Raw genomic sequence first — 23,006 nt, forward strand, 5'->3', positions numbered from 1 at the left:
CCTCCCTCCCTGCTTAAAAAACTGACATTATTATGTATACTTAAGAATTAGCCTAATAACATCCACAATAACTAAAGTTTTAAAATAATAAGATAATTCTAACATGTCTAAAAAAAGATGAAATTATGATGTAGAAGCAAAAATTATCTTTAAAATTTTGAAAATATTTGGTGTTAGCAACAAATCTCTTACAAAGTGACTACTACACATTTGCTTTTAAAGGCAGGTATGTTAATATATAAATAGTGTGTGTGTATGTGTGTGTGTGTGTGTGTGAGTGTGTGTGTAACTCTGAACTGCCAACTGGCTTGACTAGAGGTCCGATTGTAACTACGGAATTTATGGCAACTTCCAAGAGAGATGGTGCTCATACATTCACACAAAAAATAACAAATAAGGGGAGGTAGTTTTTGCTTAAATTCCGTAAAGGTCTGAGTTATAAGGCTTTAAAACAGTAGTAGAAGGATAATATTCACTATATATGTGTATTCCTTATAGCTATAGACAACAAATTTTTAAGTTAACATAAATTTTATCATTCTACTACTGTTTTTAGCCTTAAAACTTACACCTTTACGGAATTTTAGCACAGCCTACCTCCCCCCACTTTGAATAGAAAAACATACTCAAATTTTCAAAATTGAAAAAAAAATTCTAAGAGGATATATTACCTTATAATTCACTTTGTCTGTCTGTCTGTAACGCTATGAAGGAAATATAATTTTCTCAGCTGCTTTTTATAATAGACTGCTATTTTTTTTGGATACAATACCCATTACAACTTGAAAATATTGAAATTGACAGTCTACACATAATATAAATTTTTTTTTCAATTTTGAAAATTTGTGTACCTCCCCCCCCCCCCCCCCCCCCGAGAACGACGAAAAACTATTTTAGATTAGGTTTTAGGCTAGGGAGCCGAGCACTGCGGCCAGAGTTCATAGTTCGCTGTTGGGAGGGGGGTGTATTTAAATTTTCAAAATTGAAAAAAAAAATTCTACGAGGGTAATACCATTTTAAGGTATTACCAACATGTATTTAACCTGCGACCATGACTTAACACGTAGCGCATCTGCTCGTCGTCGGGAAGGTGAAAGGTTTGAATCTCAGCCCGACACGGCGTTATAACAAAATACGTTTAAAATGGTTTCTATGCTGCTTTGTCAGGTGCGCAACATAATTGGTTAAAGTATAGGGAATGCCTTGGCCCAAGAACAAGAGCAACTCATTAACATGCACAGTTAGGACTTTTCTGACAAAGGTTGTGCAATCAAAGGGTTGGTTGTCTGTTGGATGTTACTTAACTTAATATCCTTGGGTGTTAGAGTATCACATCCCATTACATGCGGATGATGCTCTGGATTCTCTAGATGATCTAGAGAATCTCGCCCTTGCGAGGTAAGGTATGTTTTTTGGGTATAGTCCCTTCGTGGCAAAGGTCCTTAAGGGGCATTTTTCGTATTTTTCACAGTAGCTTTTATCCTATTTCTAGCCCCTGCGGGGGGCTCTAACCCTGCGGGGCATTCACCTAACCAAATATAACCTAACCTAAAATAAAATGACCTATTAAAAGTCATTTGAAAAATACGACGAATCGTCTCTAAAGGGGCGGTGCCACAAAACGTGCCACAAAAGGAACTATACCCTGTTTTTTTTTAAAGTTGCTATTTTATTTTATTTGCAGTTACATGGAAACATATCTCCAAGTTTATTCGGAGGCCCCCCGATGCACACAGCCGTTTCTAGGGGCCAATATTATCAACCAATATAACAATACAGTCTTGTAACACAGGAATCTAAAGGGATAAGACAATGGCCGAAAAATTTTTGTACATCCCCAATGATGACCCACAAAATAAATTGCACCTTCTGCAGATTATAATTAGTAGTTGAAAAGATTAAACACTCAACTTAATGAATCAACCAATCAAATTTCCCCAAAAGTCCACAAAGTTGTTAAGCCAAAGAATAAGAAAACGTTTCTATGGACCAATGTTATTAGGTAACTAATATAACACAGAGAGAGAGATGTGACAATGGGCTGTTTATTACACTAGTCCCCAAAGTTTTACAATAACATTTTCTTATTCGTTGGCTCAACAACTTTGGGGATTATAGTGAATTTTGATTGCTTTGCTCATTAAGTTTCAAACGTTTCAACGATTAATTGTAATCTACAGAAGGGTTAATTTGAGGGATTTACATCAAATTATCGGCCATTGTCATATCCCTTTAGATTCCTGTAACAATACGGCGTTGTAAGTTAACAATAACATTATCAGACGTTTTCATTGGAGGATTTTTAAAAGAGAAGCTATAATTAATGTTGGTTCGTAAGTACGTCTGTCCGTTACAGTTATTTCTTTTCGTCAATTTAGATATGCTAGTATTACTCCTATCGATTTCAAACTTAGCAGGATGATTCCTAAAACAGTTTGTAATCGATAGGACGATTCTAACCTGTCTAAATCTAAACTGTTATGGACGGACTGACCCTAATCATAGAAAAACCTCGCTTTATAGGTCATAAAATCTTTTTATATCAAACCAAAACTATTTAAAGCCTTAATTTATAATTCTTAGCTGTAATTATATGCTGTATAGGGCTTCAAAGAACCGGTTTTATACTGCATTGCCATCCATGGAGGGAGGGAGGGGACATTAGATAGTAAATTATACTAGAACCTAAAGTGTTAAAAGCACTTTTTTTCATTATTTGGCCTTAAAAATTTGGGTACTTTGTAAAAATCCCGATTGGTTGGTTCAAAATTGGACCGTTTCTTGTAAAACAAATTGTATAAAATCAGTGTGACTACGCCCCAGAGGCATGTAAAATGTTTTCTTTTCAATCTATATTAAGATCAGGTCTTCACCAAAAAATATTTCACCGCTAGTTAGTTATGTGGTACCCTCGTCTAAAATAGCTCTAAACCTTCCCAGAATCTAAGAAGAGCTACACTGTAAGTGAAAACTATTTTGGTTTATCGATAAGCGAGATCCTTCGGTACAGACAGAAGTCCTGTTACTTTTTATAAGGACTAGCAGCATATTCTGAAAAGGACAGAAAAATAGCCTAAAACCATAACAGACTTATTTTTATTCTAATTATAGAGTATAAAATTATAATAATGTCTTATAACTTTATTTCTGGTGACGTAGAGCGAGAGAGAGAAGGGGGGAGGTAAAGATAGAAAGAGAGAGAGAGGAAAGTGGCTTTATTGTACTCACACACACACAGACATACACACATACAAACACACACACACACACACCCACACACATTCCTATATTAAAATGTTTTAGTACCGTTTAAAATATAAAATAAAATATCAATATTTTGTAGTTACTTCGCCCCTAGCCTCCAGGGGATGGGAGTGGGGGGGGGGGGGTAGATATACCACACTTTTCTGGGATCTTGCTGAGTCAAGTATCAACTGTTGGGAATATCAAAGGATGACTCCATGCAAAATTTGAGCCGGATCCGGCCAAAACCGGCCGTGAATTTTATAAAAAAAACGTTTTTTTCCGGTTTTTAGGGGGTATCTGTAAATTGATTCAGCTGGAGCAAAACCGGTTGGAGGTACAAAAAATTTTACTTTACATGAAATTTAGCCAATGCAATTGCCTACAAAAATGTAGTTTATCATCAACTTGATTGGACAACTCTTTCCCCTCCTAAATGTCCATTAAAACCTCGGAAACGGCAAAAATCGCCAAAAATCACGCCTTCGGCGGCGAATAACGGCTAAACGGTCAGCCGGAGGCGAATGAAACATAAGTAAAGAAATGTCTGCCTCAAAAAGTTGTTCAACATCAAAGAGATGCTTGAAGTCTCTAAAACGACTCCTTCCCCTCCTTTAAGGGGAAAAACTAAAAAAACGTGATTTTCAAAAGTATGCCCACTTCGTGGTTGTGGGGGGCACTGAACCCGTCACCCCAGGGTCACCAAATATAAAGTCTAAGCGGCCCACAATGCTGAATTTTCACCAAGTGAAAGTCTTGTGTCATTATCTCTTATGAGAAAAAAGTTATTAACTAATTAAAATTTCAAATTGTGATTTTTTGATGGATTTCTTTGATTAAATGACAGGCTGGTCAATTTTTAGGCCATTTTTTGCTGTTTTCGGCCTGCCACGCCTAAATGGTTTGAGATAATCTCACGGGACCTTTTGCCCAACCTAAGTCTGGTTATTTGTGAGGTCCAGGATCCACCTGGAGGCCTGCAGCATCTGAACCTGGAGCCCGATTTCAAAATTTTCTTCAGATTAGTTATTACCATCTATAAAGAAGCCACTTTTGTTAAATAAGTTTTGTTCTAACTTTAAAATTAAAAATTTTCAATTTTTACCTGTCCAGGATCCACCTGGAGGCCTGCAGTACCAGAACCTGGAGCCCGATTTCAAAAATTTCTTCAAATTAGTTCATACCATCCATAAAGTACAAACTTTTGTTAAATAAGTTTTGTTCTATCTTGAATTTTCAATTTTTACCTGTCCAGAATCCACCTGGAGGCCTGGAGTACCAGAACCTGGAGGCCGAATCCAAAATTTTTTTTAAAATAGGAAAACTACATCCCAAAAGGAAACTTTTTTGCCAAATAACCTATCCATTATCTCCAAAGACAAAGCCTATAATCACTGTTTACGCAAAAGTGTCAGAACTTCCCCCCCCCCTTGTTTTTTAAGACAACAAAGTGTACAATGTATAGGTATAATAAATGTTTTTAGATATTATTCCTTTTAATGATTATAATTTTTAGACATTTATAAGGCTTGAAAAAACCTGCAATTTTCTATCTTAATCAGTTAGTTTGAATGTATCACTGATATTTATCATCTAAATTATATTTAATTTCATTTTCATATTATATTCCTTGATTTTCAAGATGCTATAAAACAAAAAACAAAAAAAAACTTGGACGTAGTTATTTATCGCATCAGCTTTCCACGGATAGTAAAACAAGTTTATGATTATATCCAGGTTTGTTGGCCCAGAGGGGATTCTTTTTTTTCTGGAAAATTGTCTATGATACGATGCGATACATGACATTTCAGTGTGACTCATAACCAGTTCTAATCCAGCGGATATCAAGGGAGGGGGGGAAGTTTTGACACATATTTTACAGGTCAACTTATAAAACAAAATATGCATTTTTTTAATGTTATTCACATGTTTGAAGTAAAAACATGCATATTTAGTTTCATTAGCTGACCTCTAACTCTTAAATCTTAAAACTTCGTGAAATTCATCATATAAGAATGATTTTATCTTTAATAACCTATCCTCTCAGTCCAAAGATAAAGCCTAGGCACCAGGTTTACGCAAATGTGTCAAAACTCCCCCCCCCCCCCCTGGTTTCGAAGCCATACTGCAATAATATAAAAAAAACGCATCCTACCTAATTAAGCTCATAAAATCAGGTAACGGGCAGCAAACGGTCAAATCTCCGTTGCGGCAATTAACGCCGGCCGACGACCGCCAGCTGCGGTCATGGCCGTTCTCCGCGGTCAGCTGTGCCGGAATGGGCGCAGCCGCAGCCGCGTTACTGCCGCCTTCATCATTCCCTTGCGGACTGAAATAAAAGACTTTAAATTTGGGACACCAGATCTATAGTATAGATTGATATACAGACAACTACCTCCCTTCCTTTTCAAATACCTCTTTCGTCTGCTTTTAAATTATTTTCTGCTACTTGGCTGTGTTAATATAAGCAACACCATTGGTTGATTTTCAATGACCCTTTAAAAAGGTTGCACAAGGCGGTTGCGATGGAGAGATACAGTTATTTAACCCTTTATCCCTCTAGTGTTTTACTCTGATTTTTGGACAAAGAATAGCTGAAGGAGTGCCTTGAGATTGGAAGGAGTGATCGAGAGAGAATTTACAGGGTTCTTAAGGGATAAGACAATGGCCGATAAATTGATATACATCCCCAATGATTTACCCCTTCTTTAGATTACAATTAGCGGTTGAAACGTTTGGACAATTAATCTAACGAAACAACCAATCAAAATTCACCAATTGTCTGTCTGTCTTTCTGTATGTTTGTCTGTCTATTTGTCTATCTGTCAGCTTATATATCTTTTTGTCTATCTGTCTGTCTGTCTGTTTGTCTAGATATCTGTTTGTCTATTTATCTTTCTCTCTGTTTGTCTGTCTATTTGTCTGTATGTTAGTCTATTTATCTGTCTGTATGTCTGTAAATATGTACCTATCATCTTGACTGAATGACCCTCCGTCTAGTAGTAGGACACTTCCACAATTCTTTATAACAGCTAAACTTAACCTAAACAAAATTGTGCATTAAGTTGCAAAACTGCTCAAATACCGGATACTGTGTAAAAGGAAAAGGACGTCAAATAAGGGGGAAAGGGGGTGATTACCACCCAAATAAATTTGAGGTAGCCATAGTTTTAATTCCCTCCCTCATAAAAAAAAATAAAAAGCTTGGACGTCCTTGCCTGTATGATACAAATATTTAATTTTTACCCCCCCCCCCCTAAAAAAAATGTAAAAGTTTGGACGCCCTTGTAAAAGGACATACTTCCATTTTTAGGATTTGATTACATAAATGCTTTGCTTAAAATATTGTACATTGTTGTTCTAGGAATCATTATTCCAACAATCAGATGAATAGGATAATTATATTATAAAAAATTTTGTCAAAAAAGTTAAAAATTTAATCAGCATGTTTTAAATCAAGGACGTATGGACTTTCTGGTAGAGATTATAGAGTTGCTAAGCTTCCTAAATCGTACATAACTGTTATTATCAGGCAAAGTTTGAAATTGATAGGACGATTCTAACTTGTCTAATAGAATAAAAAGAAAGATAAAAAAAAGATAAATAGGAGAAGAAAGAGATACAAAAGAGAAAGTAGAAGATAGAAAAAGAGTTAATAGTCATTTCTCGCATCGTATTATAAACAGCTTTCCACGGATATAAAATGTACAATTATAAGTTAAAAACCAGTTTTTTTTTATTCCCGAGATGCTAATGCTAAAATATTTATTACATGAGATAAAATTGACAATATGTTTACAAATAAAATATTTTTATTAATTATTACTATTGTTGTATATTGTAAATCATGATGAATTTGGTCGAGTTCATAAAAGGTAAGATCCATGTGATCCAGATTCCAAGAAGGCATGTAAGCTATCCACTGTTACAAGGAAAGCTTGCCTGTAAAGCTGGTTCCGGAATAGAGTAATTAATATTAATAGTAAAATGGTGATGTTGTTGTCAGGAGTGGTGGCTCGGTGGTGGCCCAAGCAGGACAAGGTGGGTTGGTTCAGGTATAGAAGTATTAAATTATAGTAGTCACGTATGATGTAAATATTAATATTTGTTGGTAAATAATTTAGTATGGTGTTCTCTATCTTTAACTAAAGTACAAAAATCTATATCGAATTTAACAGGTAATCCTTCACTGAAGATGCTGAAGGCACGGGCTAAAACTGGGTTTATTCCTTTAATTGTACATTTTTTATATTCATAGAAAACTGGATATAATACGATGCTAGACATAATTATTCAGTATGACTGAGAACCGGTTCTAACCCATCGGATTACGATACGGGAAAAATAGATAAAAAGTATAAAATGACTCACCAAAGAAAAAGAATCTTCATGTTGCACCATTGCTTCAGATTCAACAAACAAATGAAAACTTCAAGAATCCAAAATTCATTAAATTTTAAAGTAAATTCATTTTAAAAAGGAGCTATTATTTTGAAGAGAATTAAAGGGATAAGACAATGGCCGATAAATTGATGTACGTCCCCAATTATGATACGCAAAAAAACCTTCTGTAGATTACAATAAGTGATTGAACAATAAAACTCAACCAATCAAAATTCACTAAAGTCCTCAAAATTATTAAGCCAACAGATAAGAATAGTTATTTCTCGCATCGTATTATAAACAGCTTTCCGCGGATATAGAATGTACAATTATATGATTAAACCCAGTTTTTTAGCCCCAAGGTGCCGAAGGCACGGCACTTGTTTTAATCTTATGATTGTACATTTTTATATTCGTAGAAAACTGGATATAATACGATGGTATACATAGTTTTTCCGTATGGATGAGAACCGGTTCTTATCTACCAAATTCGAATGAATATGAGAAACCGTTTTTATAAAACTTTTGGGATTAGAATTTAATGAATACCTTTAATTTCACATAGAGCACCTCCCAAACTTTTCACTTAAAATTGCATTTCCTCGATTTAACAGATTTTTTTTATATTTTTTCACAGATTTTCACTTAGGTAGTTCACAATAAAATATTTATCATTTTTTTCTGAAATTAATTATCTTTAAACAGATAAATAAAAAAGTATTTCCAGTAGGTATGGCTTCGAAACCGATTTATATCCGCTGGATTGGAACCGGTTCTCAGCCATAAAAAGCATACAAGTATACAAATAAATCAAAAATTGTAATATTCCATTAAATATACCTAAATTTCTTTAAAACCTCTAGAGTATCCAACAGCTTATAGCCCTATCAGTTTTAATAGCAACCATTTTGTTTTTCCACAAAAAAAGGCGGGAAATATGACCGCAAAGAAAGAAATGGCGGGAAATTTCACTATGTATGAGGGAAAAAAGCGGGAAATTTGACTAGGAACAAAGAAAAAAAGGCGGGAAATTTGAGTGTGCATCACCAGGGCAGCGGGTCTCCGAGGTTGTCAAAGAAGTTTCCATTGTGAATGCTGGTGTTGTAGGAGTCCACCAGGGACAACACTCCACGGACAGACTGCAGGACATCATCACATTTTCATCCAAGTTTCAGCAATTTTTTTTTTAAAGTTAACATAAATTTTTATCGTTCTACTAATGTTTTAAACTTATAAAACATAACCTTTACGGTTTTACCCGAAACCTACCTCTCCCTTTTTGAGCCAAGGAATATGATAACGCGGTTGTAATTGTTGGATATATTTATAGTCCAATAATCTCTCAAAACAAACTTTGGGTATTGTCGGTTTCGTGACATCGCCTCTTCAGGGGCGTTTTATAGTATTTTTACATTAGCTTTTAATATGTTATTTTAGGTTTGGTTAGGTAAATGTAATAATTGCCCCACAGGGTTAGAGCTACAAATAGGAGAAAAGCTACTGTGAAAATTACGACGAAACGACCCTGAAGAGGCGACAATACCTAAAGTTTGTTTTGGGTCCCAATGCAGTTTAAAGAAAACGGCAAAAATTCCTGCTTTTGGACTCCATTATAAAGCACACACAATTTTTTGAGACCACTGCTTTAGAGGTTCCTATGAACATAGAAATGATAAAAAAGAGCGTATTTTTTTTGCAATACTATGTATTTGATCAAAATTAAGTGCAGTTTGACTGGAAGCTTGTAACCAATTATCTCGTATTCATTCGAATCCGGTGGATAGGAACCGGTTCTCATCCACACGAAAAAACTATGTCTAGCATCGTATTATATCCACACACCCCTCCTTAACCGAACTTTAGATTAAAAAATTTCCCAAACATTCGGACAATTGGGCGTTCAAATAGGACCTAGTGGTAGTTAGAATCAGTTGAGAACGAAATCCCAGCCGTTCCTTCTTGCCGAATATAGCCATTTTAAGATTTCAGGTAAAATTACACTAAATAACCTGATACAAACTTCACTCTTCTTTCTAAATTTTAGTGTAATTGTAGTGGGACAGCCCCAAAACAGGGTAGCTTTGGTCCTCTTGCCAAACATACTGCCTGGAGTTGCTAACAGGAAGTACCTTATAATGTTAACACAAGTAGGGATTCGAACCCATTCCCAAAACTATCCAACGTGTGGAATAACTGTATATTACAGCTTGATGACAGTAATTTGTATATTGGGCTCAGGAAGGGTGTCCCTTACTTTAGGGGTTAGCACACTATGCTGTGGTTGGGAAAAACCATGTTCAAGTCCCAACATAGACTTTGCATTTGGTTGACAAATGTTGTGGCAATTTGTCAGATAATGACAACGCAACCTTCCCTGAGATGCCCTAGGGTTGTAAGGCGGGATATTTGTAGGAAGTTAGGATTCTACCAATCAAGCAGCTTTAACCATGCTTTCCATCACCCATGCTCCTCGTATGAGAGTGCCATTAATTAGGATGGCTTAACATGGAGCACCTGCCAAAACTTTAGGCCAGGCTGATGGAATAATTAAGTAGCTTCCATGAGAAATGTGTGTCAGCTTGTATTTTAACACAGATTACAATTAGCTATGCGCAAAGCTTACCAATCTAAGATTGGTCAAAGGATTCTCACATCTAATCTCTGTCTGCATCTGAATCCTAACTTCAGAGAATCAGCAACAACATATTGGGCTCAGGCAAATCATGCCCCTCTGGATACACTGTGTATTGTTGGTGATCAGCAGGGTCAGCTACTTGTTGGTCTTGTACCTGGGGTTCTATTCCGAGGGGCAGTTTGTTGTGTAACCCTACCCCTATCCAGTTCGTGCCTCCTGAAGGCACCTTAAACACCAGGGGGGTGTATAATTTAGAATAGCCCCTGTCCAGTTTCATATTCAGGGGGCCTTGGCCACTACCCTGATTAAATAGCCAGCAACTCCATGCTACCCACATCCTGGTCGTCAGTCAGCTCTAAACTGGTGCTCCTTGACCTCAGGGAATTCAATGGGGGCAAGAGCAGTGGCCCCATGAGAGCTGCCATGGTCAGACAGTTGATTGTACGGCCAGAGCGCTTCAGTCGCTGGTGGTGGGAGGGACCCTAGGCCTTCTCCAGGCTTAGCTGTAATGGGAGTGAGAGCGAACCATGGCTACTCTATCACCTGATCCATACCATCAGCTCAGGTCCGTCAAACAGTAATTGTGCCCCAACTCCCTCAAAAAGAACCCTCCCAGGTTCAGGGCAAGGGTTAAAGTGCACTCAACCATGATCTCCTGGAGGGTAAGATCAGGGTAGGGCTAACTTGCATCTTGAGTGAAGATATACAGCCCACCACCTGCAGCTCTCCTTCCTTGACAGCTGTGCTAATCTGGGATTGGCAGGGGAGCATCTCATGGCCCAGGGCACGGGCCAGGGTGTGTGACATCACCCTAAGCTTGGCATTTGTTTGCCAGAGTCCACCATGGCATCTACTTCTTTGTGTTGCCATTCACAGTTGGGTAGCCACACCAACAAGTGGCAAGGTTACTTGGAGTCTGAGGGGATCATTGGGTCTTGGCCTGCCCAACCCCTGGGTGCGAGTGATCAACAACCCAGAAAACATGCGGTGCAGACCTCCAAGGTGCTCCACTTAGGTCTAGGGGGTGAATGGTCGGGTTTCTGGTTAAAATAGGCATTGCCTTGACTGGCCATCTATCAATCAGTGATGAAAATACTGACCTCATGCTGTAATATACAGCTATTCCACATGTTGGATAGTTTTGGGAATGGGTTCGAATCCCTAAATGTGTTAACACATTAAGGCACTCTCTGTCAGGAACTCCAGGCACTCAGTTTGGCCAGAGAAGCAAATCTACTTTGTTTTGGGGCTGTACCACTACAATTACACTAAAATTTGGAAAGAAGAGTGAAGTTTGTATCAGGTTATTTAGTGTAATTTGACTTGAAATCTTAAAATGGCCATATCCGGCAAGAAGGAACGGCTGGGATTTCATTCTCAACTGCTTCTAACTACCACTAGGTCCTATTTGAACGCCCAATTGTCCGAATGTTTGGGAAATTTTTTTAATCTAAAGTTCGGTTAAGGATTGGTGTGTCCAGCTTTCTACGAATATAAAAATGTACAATCATAAGATTAAAACCAGTTTTTTTAGCCCCTTCGGCACCTCGGGGCTAAAAAAACTGGTTTTAATCTTATAATTGTACATTCTATATCCGCGGAAAGCCGTTTATAATACGATGAAAGAAATAATTATTACCTACGGAATATTGCGAAAAACATAACGCTCATTAATTGATGTAAGATTAATGGAAGATGAAAATGCCTGTTCAGGGGAGAGGGGAGCGTTGTTACCCCCCATGTCTGTTCTCACCCATCCTGGATGAATAGTTATGGCTCCAATATTCTAAAATATTAGTTATTTATCGCATTGTATTAATAACAGCTTTAAGCGGATAATTTAATAATTTTTATTTTAATTTTCTTGGAAAATTGTCTGTTTTTCAATGCTATGCATAATTTTTCAGTAGGTATGCTAGGAACCGGTTCTAAACCAGTGAATATTAATCTGTTTCAAAGCCATACTGGAAAACACCCCAATAAAGACATCGTTTGTCTGTAAGTAATACAAAATGGAACGATTTCTGCGTGTCTGTCTGTCTGTCTGTATGTAAGACACCCAAAAATCACCCGAAAGAAGAAAAAAAGGTTGCTACATGGTCATCATTTATTGGCTATTTCATTCATCCAATAAGTGGATGGGGGAGTGAGGGGGGTTGTTATTGTAGCCAGCTTCAAGTTTCACTTAATTGGAATAGCTGTTCATCTGGAGTATAATCCAGTTATAATAAATCCATTATATTAAAAGCTTCATAGAACAAAATTTGCATTTAAATAAGAAAATTTAAAGTGATAAGACAATGACGGATAAATGAATGTACATCCCCAATGTTGAGTTGATACACATAATTACCCCATCTGTAGGTTACAATCGGTGGTTCAAACATTTAAAAACTTAACTTAAAGAACCAACCAATCAAGATTCAATGAAAGTCCCCAAGGTTGTTAAGCAAACAATAATTAAAACAATAATATAAAAACTTTGGGGACTAGTGTAATAAACAGGCCAATGACCCCACCCTCCCTGGGTAACTGTACCTGATGTTTGAGGTCAATACTGAGAGATCTTGTTATGGCGTTCAGTGCAGTTTTAGATGCTCTATAAGGATACAATCCTCCCTAGAATAAGAATCCTCATAAGCTCTAGTTTTTGGAAATATAAGAACTATTTTTCTGCTATGTGTAGTTTAGGAACTATGTTGAATAATGTGAGAAAAAGGTTGAAAAGTTTTAAGTAAGTTGGAATATTTTACCAAATAACTTCTACACTATACGTAGCATAGGAATGATTCTTATATATCCAAAAACTAGAGCTTATGTCGATTTTACAATATGAAAGCAATTTTCTTGTTATGGCATTTAGTGCAGTTTTAGATGCTCTATAGGGATACAATCCTCCCTAGAATAAGAATCCTCATAAGCTCTAAATTTTGGAAATATAAGAACTATTTTTCTGCTATGTGTAGTTTAGGAACTATGTTGAATAATGTGAGAAAAAGGTTGAAAAGTTTTAAGATACAATCCTCCCTAGAATAAGAATCGTCTGAAACTCTAGTTTTACCACATAGCTCCTACACTATACATAGCACAGGAATGGTTCTTATATGTCCAAAAACTAGAGCTTATGACGAATACGATTTTACAATATGAAAACAATTTTCTTGTTATGGCGTTTAGTGCAGATTTAGATGCTCTATAGGGATACAATCCTCCCTAGAAAAAGAATCCTCATAAGCTCTAGTTTTTAGAAATATAAGGACCAATTTTGTGCTATTGGTAGTTTAGGAGCTATGTTGAATAATGTGAGAAAAAGGTTGAAAAGTAACCTCCCCCTCCCCCAAACTATTTAACCTTCCCAGGACTTACGAGAAGCTAACTTATAAAAGGAACTACATGGGTTTAGCAGTTAGCAGGATCATTTTTTTTAGGGGGGGGGGGGGATTGGGGGTTTCCCACTCCCCAAGAAAATAGCTTTAAAAATCACAGGATCAGTTGGTATATTAAATATTTGATCCCTGAAGAGTAGATCCCAATCAGTTCAGTGGTTACCGAGATCTTAAGAGACAGACAGACGGACGGACATATATTATTCTACTTTGTATTATAGATGAAAAATAAGAGTCATTTTTTCGTGTAATTCCGTAAAGTTGGGTGTTGAGTTTTAGTCAAATGCTCTTATTAAGTCAAACTGTTCTTAATTATAACTAAATTGGGTCAATAAGAACAGAGGTGGATTCTTAGAAAACATTATGGTCACTTAGTGAGGCAACATTGTTTTTGTAAAAAAATCCACTAAAATCACATAAAAATATACAATAATTAAACAAAATCTTATGTTAATAACCCTTTTGTGATTTTATTTAATTTTTATAGGTTTTTTTTTGCAATTTTGGAGGATTTTTCACAAAAAAATAATTTTGCCTCACTAAGATACCCTAATTTTTTTTAAAGTTTGACTACAAACCCAACTTAACGGTTTTACGGTTAAAAATTCCCCTCTTGGACCTGTTTAGTATTTTCTGTTATAGATCCCAGAATACTGGACAAGTTTACAATTAAACTTTGAGACTCATCTAAATAAAAACAGAGATATTAAGGGATAAGACAATGAATTACAAATTGATTTACATCCCTAACTAGAATAAAAATTATTGGTTTAAACATTTTGAACCAGCTAATCATAAATATAAAGAGAGGGGTAGGTTTCTGGTAGAATCCGTAAAGGTTATGTGTTTTAAGTTAAAAACAGCAGTAGAACGATAAAAATTTATGTTAACTTAAAAAATTTTGTCTATAGTTCTTTTCAATAAAAGATACACATATATAATGAATATTATCGTTCTACCACTATTTTTAAGCCTTAAAACACACACCTTTACGGATTTTACCCGCAACCTACCTTTCCCTTTATGTACAACTAGGGTTTGGCCGGATATCCATTTTCAATATCCGGCCGGATATCGGATATTGAAACAAGGGTTTGACCGGATACTTTTTTGGCCGCATACCGGATATCCGGATGATTTCTAATGTCAGATTTCCCGTTATCAAGCCGGATATCCTGTAATTTGCCAGATATCCGGCCGGATACCGGATGTCAGGCATTATAAATCAGCCGGATATCCGGTAAACGGTCAAAAAGTATCCGGCCCAACCCTACATACAACATATTAAACAAAATCAGCCCTTATGTAAATTTTTATTCAATAAAAGTTTTAAAAAGTTGTAAATACCTATCAATTTTCAAAATTGAAAAAAAAGAGGTATACCAATAATTTTCCGTTTTGGTCAGTTAGTTCATCCATTAGGAGGGGAGGGGTATAAAGGGGGTCAATAGGGGAGGAGTATCGTTGTTTTAGCCAGCTACAAGTGTAACTTTATTAGAGTACATAATAATTTGGTGTAAGATCCTAGAAATAATACATCCATTCCCATAAACTACCAACGACGGACTGACATTTTGGTTTATAGAGTAGCTTTGCTTCGCTACTTCTGAAAGTTGCACTGCACTAATGAATTGTTTAGTGATTCTTGTAGCGGGCTAAATTACGATCCACCCCCCATTATTCCATCCCCCTTTTCTCCTACTGGATAAACGAACTGACCAATAAATGACAGGGTAAATAGCAACCTAAATTGACGACAATTTTTCACGTGTCATAATATCCACGTATATTCTACATCCATTCAGAGAGAGAGAGAGAGGGGGGGACAATGGGCTGTTTATTACACTAGTACCCAAAGTTTTATAATAATGTTTTCTTATTCGTTACCATAACATATTTTGGGACTAATGAATTTTGACTGGTAGCCTCATTAAAACGTTTTAACCAATAATCTTAAACTACATACGGGGATGAACATCAATTTATCAGCCATTGTCTTATCCTTTAAGATCCCTGACAACCATTACCTGACTTTTGTAGGAGAGGAAGGAATGTCTTGGTGAGAAAAAGGGGTGCAACAACATTCGTGTGAAAGGTTCGAGTCATCTGCTCAGGCTGAACTATAGACATACAAGATTTAGATTGAAATTAGTGGTTGAAAAGTATTGACACTAAGATAGACAGACAGAATCAGACTAACAGAAAGACAAACAAAATAGAAAAACAGACAGATAAACAGACAGACAAACATCAAACAAACATACAGACACAGATAGACAAACAGAAAGACAGACAAACAGACATATAAACATACAGACAGACAGACAATAAGACAGACAAACAGACACACAGACATACAGTCAGACAGACAGATAGAAAAACAAACAGACAAGCATACAGACAGACAAACAGACAGACAAACAGATACACAGACAAACAGATACACAGACATACGGAGAGACAGACAGACAGACAAACATTCAGACAAACAGATACACAGACAAACAAACAGACAGGCGGACAAAGTGAATTATAGAGTATATTTGCAAAAAAAAATACCTAAATTTATTCTTGTGGCTTTGGGCGATACTCCAGCGTTATTTATAAGAATATCTTAATCAATTTTTAAAAAGAAAAATTTCTTGAAATTCAAAGATTTTTCAAAAATTCCTTCCCAGATTTTTTTCTGAAAATTTAGATATTTGAATATTACTAAATCCTAAAATATGCAGGGATCTAAAGGGATAAGACAATAGCCAATAAATTGGTGTAAATTCCCAATTATGATAAACAAAATTACCCCATCTGTAGCTTAAAATTAGTGACTGGAACGTTTGAACACTTAACTTCAGAAACCAAACAATCAAAATTCACTAAAGTCCCCAAAAATGTAAAGCCAACGAATAAGAAAACGTTAATAAAAAACTTTGGGTACTAGTTAAATAAACAGCCGAATCCCCCCCCCCCCCCACTGCCCTAGAAACTCAACTGAATGAACCTACCAATCAAAATTCAATAAAAGTCCCCAAAGTTGTTCAGATAACGAATAAGAAAACGTTATCATAAAACTTTGGGTACTAGTGTAATGAACAGCCCAATGTCCCCTTCCTCCCTGAAATTTAATCCTTTTTTGCCTGCCTAGTTTATTTGTAATTTGTTCAACTTCTGATTTAACTCGCTCGTGTTCTTCTAAATAGAGAAAAAAAAGATTCCTAGGACAACAAGGTACAAGCAAAGCTTCTCTATGATCAAGTTCTAAAAAATGTGCTCAGTATCCTGAATTTAAGCAATTCTGCAACAAGTTTGTATATATTTTGTTAAGACTTAAAATCACTATCTAAATTAAAAGTTTCTAAACTCTAGAAAAGTTAATGTTCGTTTGTCCAACCGTCTGATTTTAGGTTTCGCTTATATGGATGTAATTGCAGAAAACTAGGATCATGGAAAGAATGCTCTTATAAAGTCAAACTGTTCTTTATTATGGATCATTTCATATTTATAAACATTTGGTTATAATTAAGAATAGTTTGACTTAATAAGAGCATTTGACTACAACCCAACACTAAAATTTATGAAATTACGCGATAAAATTACCCTCTTAGCCAATTGGAGTACCCTAATTATCCAAGTCCAATTAATCTAATAAAAGTAACCAAAGTTTTACAGCCATAATGAGGCTATAAAAGTTTGGGAACCAGTTAACTTGGTTACCTAAATTATCCACATCCAATGCTAGTATTTTGATGATACTGTGCTTGTAGCTCAACTCCTAGAATCAATTTATTATTACTTGGATCTTACACCAGATTATTTTGTTCTGTAATAATGTTAATTGAGACATGTTAGAATTGTCCTATCGATTTCAAACTTTGTATGATTATTCTATAACAGTTAGGTACGATATTTGGAAGCGTAGCAACGCCATAATCGTTACCAGAAAGTCCGCACGTTCATTTAAAACATGCTGATCATTATTTTATTAAACAACATATTTTTATATGATATGTACAGGGTGTTTCAAGAGAAGTGCGTTTAAAAAAAAATTAATTATGCATATAAAATAAAACAATTAAATAAAATGCTTTATATATTTGGAAAACCTGTTCTGGGACATTTATGTTTCAAATATTTAAAAATGATTTTTTTTTGACAAATTAAGACTCAAAAACCGGTTTTTCCAAAGCCCTTATTTTTGAAGATTTACGAAATTAAAGGTTGTGGAAAAAATGTACACATTTTAAAAATTAAAATTGCGCAGCCTGTATTAATAGTAGAAAAATGTTATGCATATCGTTAGAATCGTCTAAAGCTCTAGCTTTTGGATATATAAAAACCATTCATGTGCTATGTATAGTTTTGTAGCTACGTGATAAAATGTCCCAACTTAATAAAAACTTTTCAACTGTTCTCACATTTTTCAACGTAGCTCCTAAACTACAAATAGCACAAAAATGGTACTTATATTTCCAAAAACTAGAGTTTATGACGATTCCAACAGTATACATAACGTTTTTCTACTATTAATACAAGCTGCGTAATTTGAATTTTAAAAATGTGCACATTATTTCCACAACCTTTAATTTCGTAAATCTTCAAAAATAAGGGCTTTGGAAAAACCGGTTTTTGAGTCTTAATTTGTCAAAAAAAAATCATTTTTAAATATTTGAAACATAAATGTCCCAGAATAGGTTTTCCAAATATATAAAGCATTTTATATAATTGTTTCATTTTCTATGCCTAATTAAGTTTTTAAAAAACGCATTTCTCTTGAAACACCCTGTATAAATATCATTTGTTTTTGGGAATACTAATTCTCAGAACAACAAATTCATAAGATCTATAATCAAGTCCTGAAATGAAAGTTTGCTCTTTTACTGTATCCTGTAACTACACACTTTTGCAATAAATCTAGGTACAATTTCATTTAGGTAATGTTCTGCTTATTAAGTACTGACAGTTGACACTCTACAGGAGTTAATGTTTCTTTGTCAAATCTTTAGACTTTAATGCTTCGCGTATATGAATGTTGTCATCCTTGTTCTCATTCCGAGTACCAAAAGCACATTATAGAGTACCCAAAGTAGGAATTACCTGGAGCCTGCCAGCTGTTTCTGGAGATCTGCAGGTGGCCACAATAAGACTTGGAGGTGAGGACCTAGAATTAAACATCATTTATCCTGGAAGGAAAGGGATTAGTCCCCAAAGTTTATGATAACGATTTCTTATTTGTTTGGCTTTCTTAACAACTTTGGGGACTTAAGTTGACTTTTTATTGGTTGATTCATTAAGTTAAGTGTACAAACGTTTTAATCAACAAATGTCATCAACAGAAGTGATAATCTTGTGTATAATCATTGGGGATGTACGTACAATGTACATTAGTTTATTGGTCATTGTCTTATCCCTTTAGATCCCTGGATTGAAGCGTTTTTATGATTTCAAAATTTAAAAGCGTTAAAGTGATAGACCAATGCTAACATAGGTTGAATACAGGGATCTTAAGGGATAAGACAATGGACGGTAAATGATGTACAATGTACATCCCCAATGATGCACAAAACTGGCCCTTCAGTAGATTACAATAAGTACTTGATTCAACTTAATGATTCAACCAATCCAAATCTATCAAAGTCCCTAAAGTTGTTAAACCAACGAATAGAAAAGCGATATTTTATAACTTTGGGGACTAGTGTAATAAACAGCCCAATGTCTCCTCATTCCCTGAAAGCTATTAGATTTATTCCACTTTATCAAACAGAAAAATCCGTCCAACTTAAAAAGGGATTTCTAGCTTTTCAAACGTAAAAAATTGAAGCTTTTAACTTTAGTCATGTTAGAATTGTTCTATCAACTGAAATTATTTTTGATTTTTTATATAATTGGGGTCTTTCCGTAATAGATACCTATTAATCGTTAAATACAACATGTTGTTAGAATCGTCCAATCGATTTTGATGTTTAAAAAAGACAAGCCAACTATCTTGTGAGATAAAAAGAGTTGCTATGCTTTTATATTGTGACAAAAATCCTATTCAAGCAAAGCTTTAAATCAATAGACCGATGCTAACATAGGTTGAATACAGGGATCTTATGGGATAAGACAATTAACGATAAATTGATACACATCCTTAAAGCTGACAAACAAAAATACCCCTTCTGTATATTACAATGATTGGTTGAAATGATTTGAGACTACTAGTTGGAAACAAACCGATCAAAATTTAACCAAAGTACCCAAACTAAAATAGCTAACGAATAAGAGATAAAATTGTTATAAAACTTTGGGTACCAGTGTAATTTCCTGTCCAATGTCCCCTCCCGGCCCTGGGTTAATTACCTTTCACACAATTGTTTCACCATTTCCACGCCAAGACCACGAGAGGAACCTGCAATAAAAACTAAGGATGACAATCCGTCAAATTTTTGGATCGGATACGGATTCTTACAAGAATCCGTCCAAAAAATGGCGGATTCTCGTGGATTCCGGATTCTTATTTTTGGCGGATTTCGGATTCTAGCAATATTTTAAAGTCTTTTTTAAAAGATTTAAAAATTGAAGTACTACATATGTCCTAAAAATTAATGTTCTTGGTGTTCTCTATAATTCAATTCCGAGAATCGAACCAGATTTAAAAAGATATTATATATAATGATGATAATCTATGCCTTCAAAAAGGGGGAGTTGAAAAAAAAACTCAAGACGCTAATTTTAGCTTACCAATTAAGAATCCGAATCCGCTATTAAAAAACGGATTCCGGATTCGGATTCCAAAATTGGCCAAAAATTGGGCGGATTCCGGATTCGGATTGCCAACCCTAATAAAAACTTTGGGTACTTTAATTGCATTGTGATTGGTTTGGTTTTAAACTGCATGGTAGTGTCACTACTTTTCAACCAATAATTTTAATGCACAGCAGGGTTAACTTTGTTTATTATCATTGGGGATGTTCATGCAGTAATTTGTAGAGTAGATGCGAAATCTTCACCAAACAAGGATGACAACATCCATAAAAGCGAAGCTCTAAAATCAGAAGAAAGGACAAACGAACAATAATAACTCTTGTAGTGTGTAAGAACTTAATAAGCAGAGCATTCATTTGAAAGTCTCAACAAAGGGAAAAGTAGGTTGCGGTGTGTGTTTTAAGGCTTAAAAATAGTAGTAGAACAATAATATTAACTAAATTAGTAAATATGTCCATTTCTCATTGAAAAGAACTATACCTAGTCAGACAACAAATTTTTTTTTAAAGTTAACAAAATTTTTATCGTTCTACTACTGTTTTTAACTTAAAACACACAACCTTTACGGATTTTACCCGTAACATACTTTTCCCTTTGTTGCAAAATCGTGTAAATACTGGACTATCTGGTAACGATTATAGAGTTGCTACGCTTTCTAAATCGTACCTAACTGTTATAGGAATCATCATGCAAAGTTTGAAATCGATATAAAAATCGCTAACATCATGAAAAGCGAAGCTCTTAAACGGTAGGACAAACGAAAATAGAGTATCAGAACAGAATAAGCTGAATTTATGTAAATTTGTTACAAAACTGCTTAATATTATTTACTATTTGTAAGGACATACTTACATTTTTAGGAGTTGAATTATAAAGATGCTTCGCTTTTTATACTAGGTTGTGCTAGGAATCAGAATCCCAAAGAATCAAATAAATAGGAAAATTACATAAAAAATTTTGTCAAAAAAGTTTAAGATCCAGTATCAACATTTTTAAATGGACGTACGTACATTCTGGTAACGATAATGTTGTTACGCTTTATAAATCGTACCTAACTTAACTACAACAAGAATCACCATGCCAAGTTTAAAATCGATTACTTTAGGTAGTTATGCAGACCCTAGTTATAAAAAACATTTGCTTTTAAAAAAGTGGTAAATTCCAGGGATCTAAAGGGATAAGACAATGGCTGATCAATTGATGTCCATCCCTAATTCTGAATCATGATGCACAAAATTAGGAGTGGATACAAAACCGCGACATTACAAAACCGCGACAATAACAAAACCGAGACAATAACAAAACCGCGACATTACAAAACCGCGAATGTAACAAAACCGCGAAAAATAATATATTAAAAATCGATAATAAAATTCAACATTCAAAAGGCTTAATGCTAGAAGGTCATGGCCGCAAAGCTCGGCCCCCTGGCCTGCCTAGCCGCGGGCGCTTGTCCCCCTTGCCTATAACCTAACCTAACCTATGTATGAATGTTTAATGTACATTAACTTATTTATAGTTTAGAATTTCGTGGATTTTACAAAAAGTGGTTAGTAGATTTTATTCAAGTTTTTAATATTTTTTTGCAATATTTAGGTAAGGTTAGGTTAGGTTAGGTTATAGGCAAGGGGGCCGAGCGCCCGCGGCTAGGCAGGCCAGGGGGCCGAGTGCTGCGGCCATGACCTTCTAGAATTAAGACTTTTTAAATGTTGGTCTTTTGTAACCGTCGCGGTTTTTGTTATTGTCGCAGTTTTGTAATGTCGCGGTTTTGTAATTGTCGCGGTTTTGTAATGTCGCGGTTTTGTTATTGTCGCGGTTTTGTATCCACTCCCAAAATTATAAACTCTGTAGATTATAATTAGTGGTTGAAACGTTTGGATACTCAACTTAAATGAAGCAACCAATAAAAATCCAATAAAAGTGCCCAAAGTTGTTGAGACAACGAATAAGAAAACGTGATAAAACTTTGGGGACTAGTGTAATAAATAGCCCAATGTCCCCTCCCTCCCATTCCAATGACAAACCTGTTATAAAAACTCTCGCTCCTGAAAGCATTTTTAAAGAACAATAATTCTGAAAAGAAAAAAAACATTTTATTAAAACTGTTTATAAGCAATTTTTTTCCATATAAAGATTTTGTGCTTTTAAACTACATATTTTTAAAAATTATGCATTAATTTAAGATGCTTTATTTTCGTCATTAAACCTTCTCCCCCCCCCCCCCCCACCCCCACCGCAATAAAAAGAATCACAGTTCTGCTATTAGAGATTTTTTGTTGAAGATTCCACTGATAAACCATGTAAAAATGTAAACGTATAGCTATAATGCTAAGGGGGTCATTTCCTCAGCTGCTATTTAAGATAGTTGAATGAATTTTGAATTCCATGACCAATGAACCACTTAATTTTTAATGAAGGGGTTTGGGGAGGGGTTAATGGCGAAATAATGAAAGGGGCGGGGATTAATGTTGAAAAATTGTAATCCCAACTGAATCATAATAAAAAGGAATTGCTAAGCTGCTATCTGAGGTAGACATCTGAAATTTCTTGTGAAGATTTCAGACTTAAAAATCACCCCCGACTTCACTAAATTTCAACTTTGGAGATTTTAATGGGTA

At 35.3% G+C, this 23,006-nt stretch overlaps 2 protein-coding genes across 4 annotated transcripts in view; both read right to left on the minus strand.

The window, feature by feature from the left end:
- LOC145306959 (uncharacterized) overlaps positions 1-8,308 on the minus strand; it is a 35,513-nt gene extending 27,205 nt beyond the window's left edge. The window contains exons 1-4 of the mRNA XM_080149300.1: positions 8,176-8,308; positions 7,615-7,672; positions 6,212-6,286; positions 5,399-5,572 (exon numbers count right to left, since the gene is read on the minus strand). Of these exons, the coding sequence (XP_080005426.1) occupies positions 5,399-5,572; positions 6,212-6,286; positions 7,615-7,634 (269 nt within the window). The 5' untranslated portion in view covers positions 7,635-7,672; positions 8,176-8,308. The remainder of the gene's footprint in view (positions 1-5,398; positions 5,573-6,211; positions 6,287-7,614; positions 7,673-8,175) is intronic.
- LOC145307395 (C-signal-like) lies at positions 8,300-22,510 on the minus strand. 3 transcript variants are annotated; one of them, XM_080149811.1, is made up of 11 exons: positions 22,413-22,510; positions 19,984-20,032; positions 18,739-18,802; positions 17,359-17,416; positions 16,786-16,836; positions 16,207-16,260; positions 15,675-15,767; positions 14,267-14,334; positions 12,800-12,880; positions 11,967-12,047; positions 8,300-8,765 (listed from the first exon to the last, which is right to left on the minus strand). In XM_080149811.1, exons 1-11 carry the CDS (start codon positions 22,441-22,443, stop codon positions 8,670-8,672), a joined length of 726 nt encoding a protein of 241 aa, XP_080005937.1. In that variant the 5' UTR covers positions 22,444-22,510; the 3' UTR covers positions 8,300-8,669. The 3 variants fall into 3 exon arrangements, with proteins under 3 accessions (XP_080005937.1, XP_080005939.1, XP_080005938.1); XM_080149813.1 differs by lacking the exons at positions 8,300-8,765; positions 11,967-12,047; positions 12,800-12,880 and adding an exon at positions 12,996-13,160; XM_080149812.1 differs by lacking the exons at positions 8,300-8,765; positions 11,967-12,047; positions 12,800-12,880 and adding an exon at positions 13,281-13,474.
- Between the last annotated feature and the right edge of the window lie 496 nt (positions 22,511-23,006).

This window comes from Acartia tonsa, chromosome 15 (assembly GCF_053477335.1).
Source record: "Acartia tonsa isolate MP-2025a chromosome 15, ASM5347733v1, whole genome shotgun sequence".
Taxonomy (NCBI): domain Eukaryota; kingdom Metazoa; phylum Arthropoda; class Copepoda; order Calanoida; family Acartiidae; genus Acartia; species Acartia tonsa.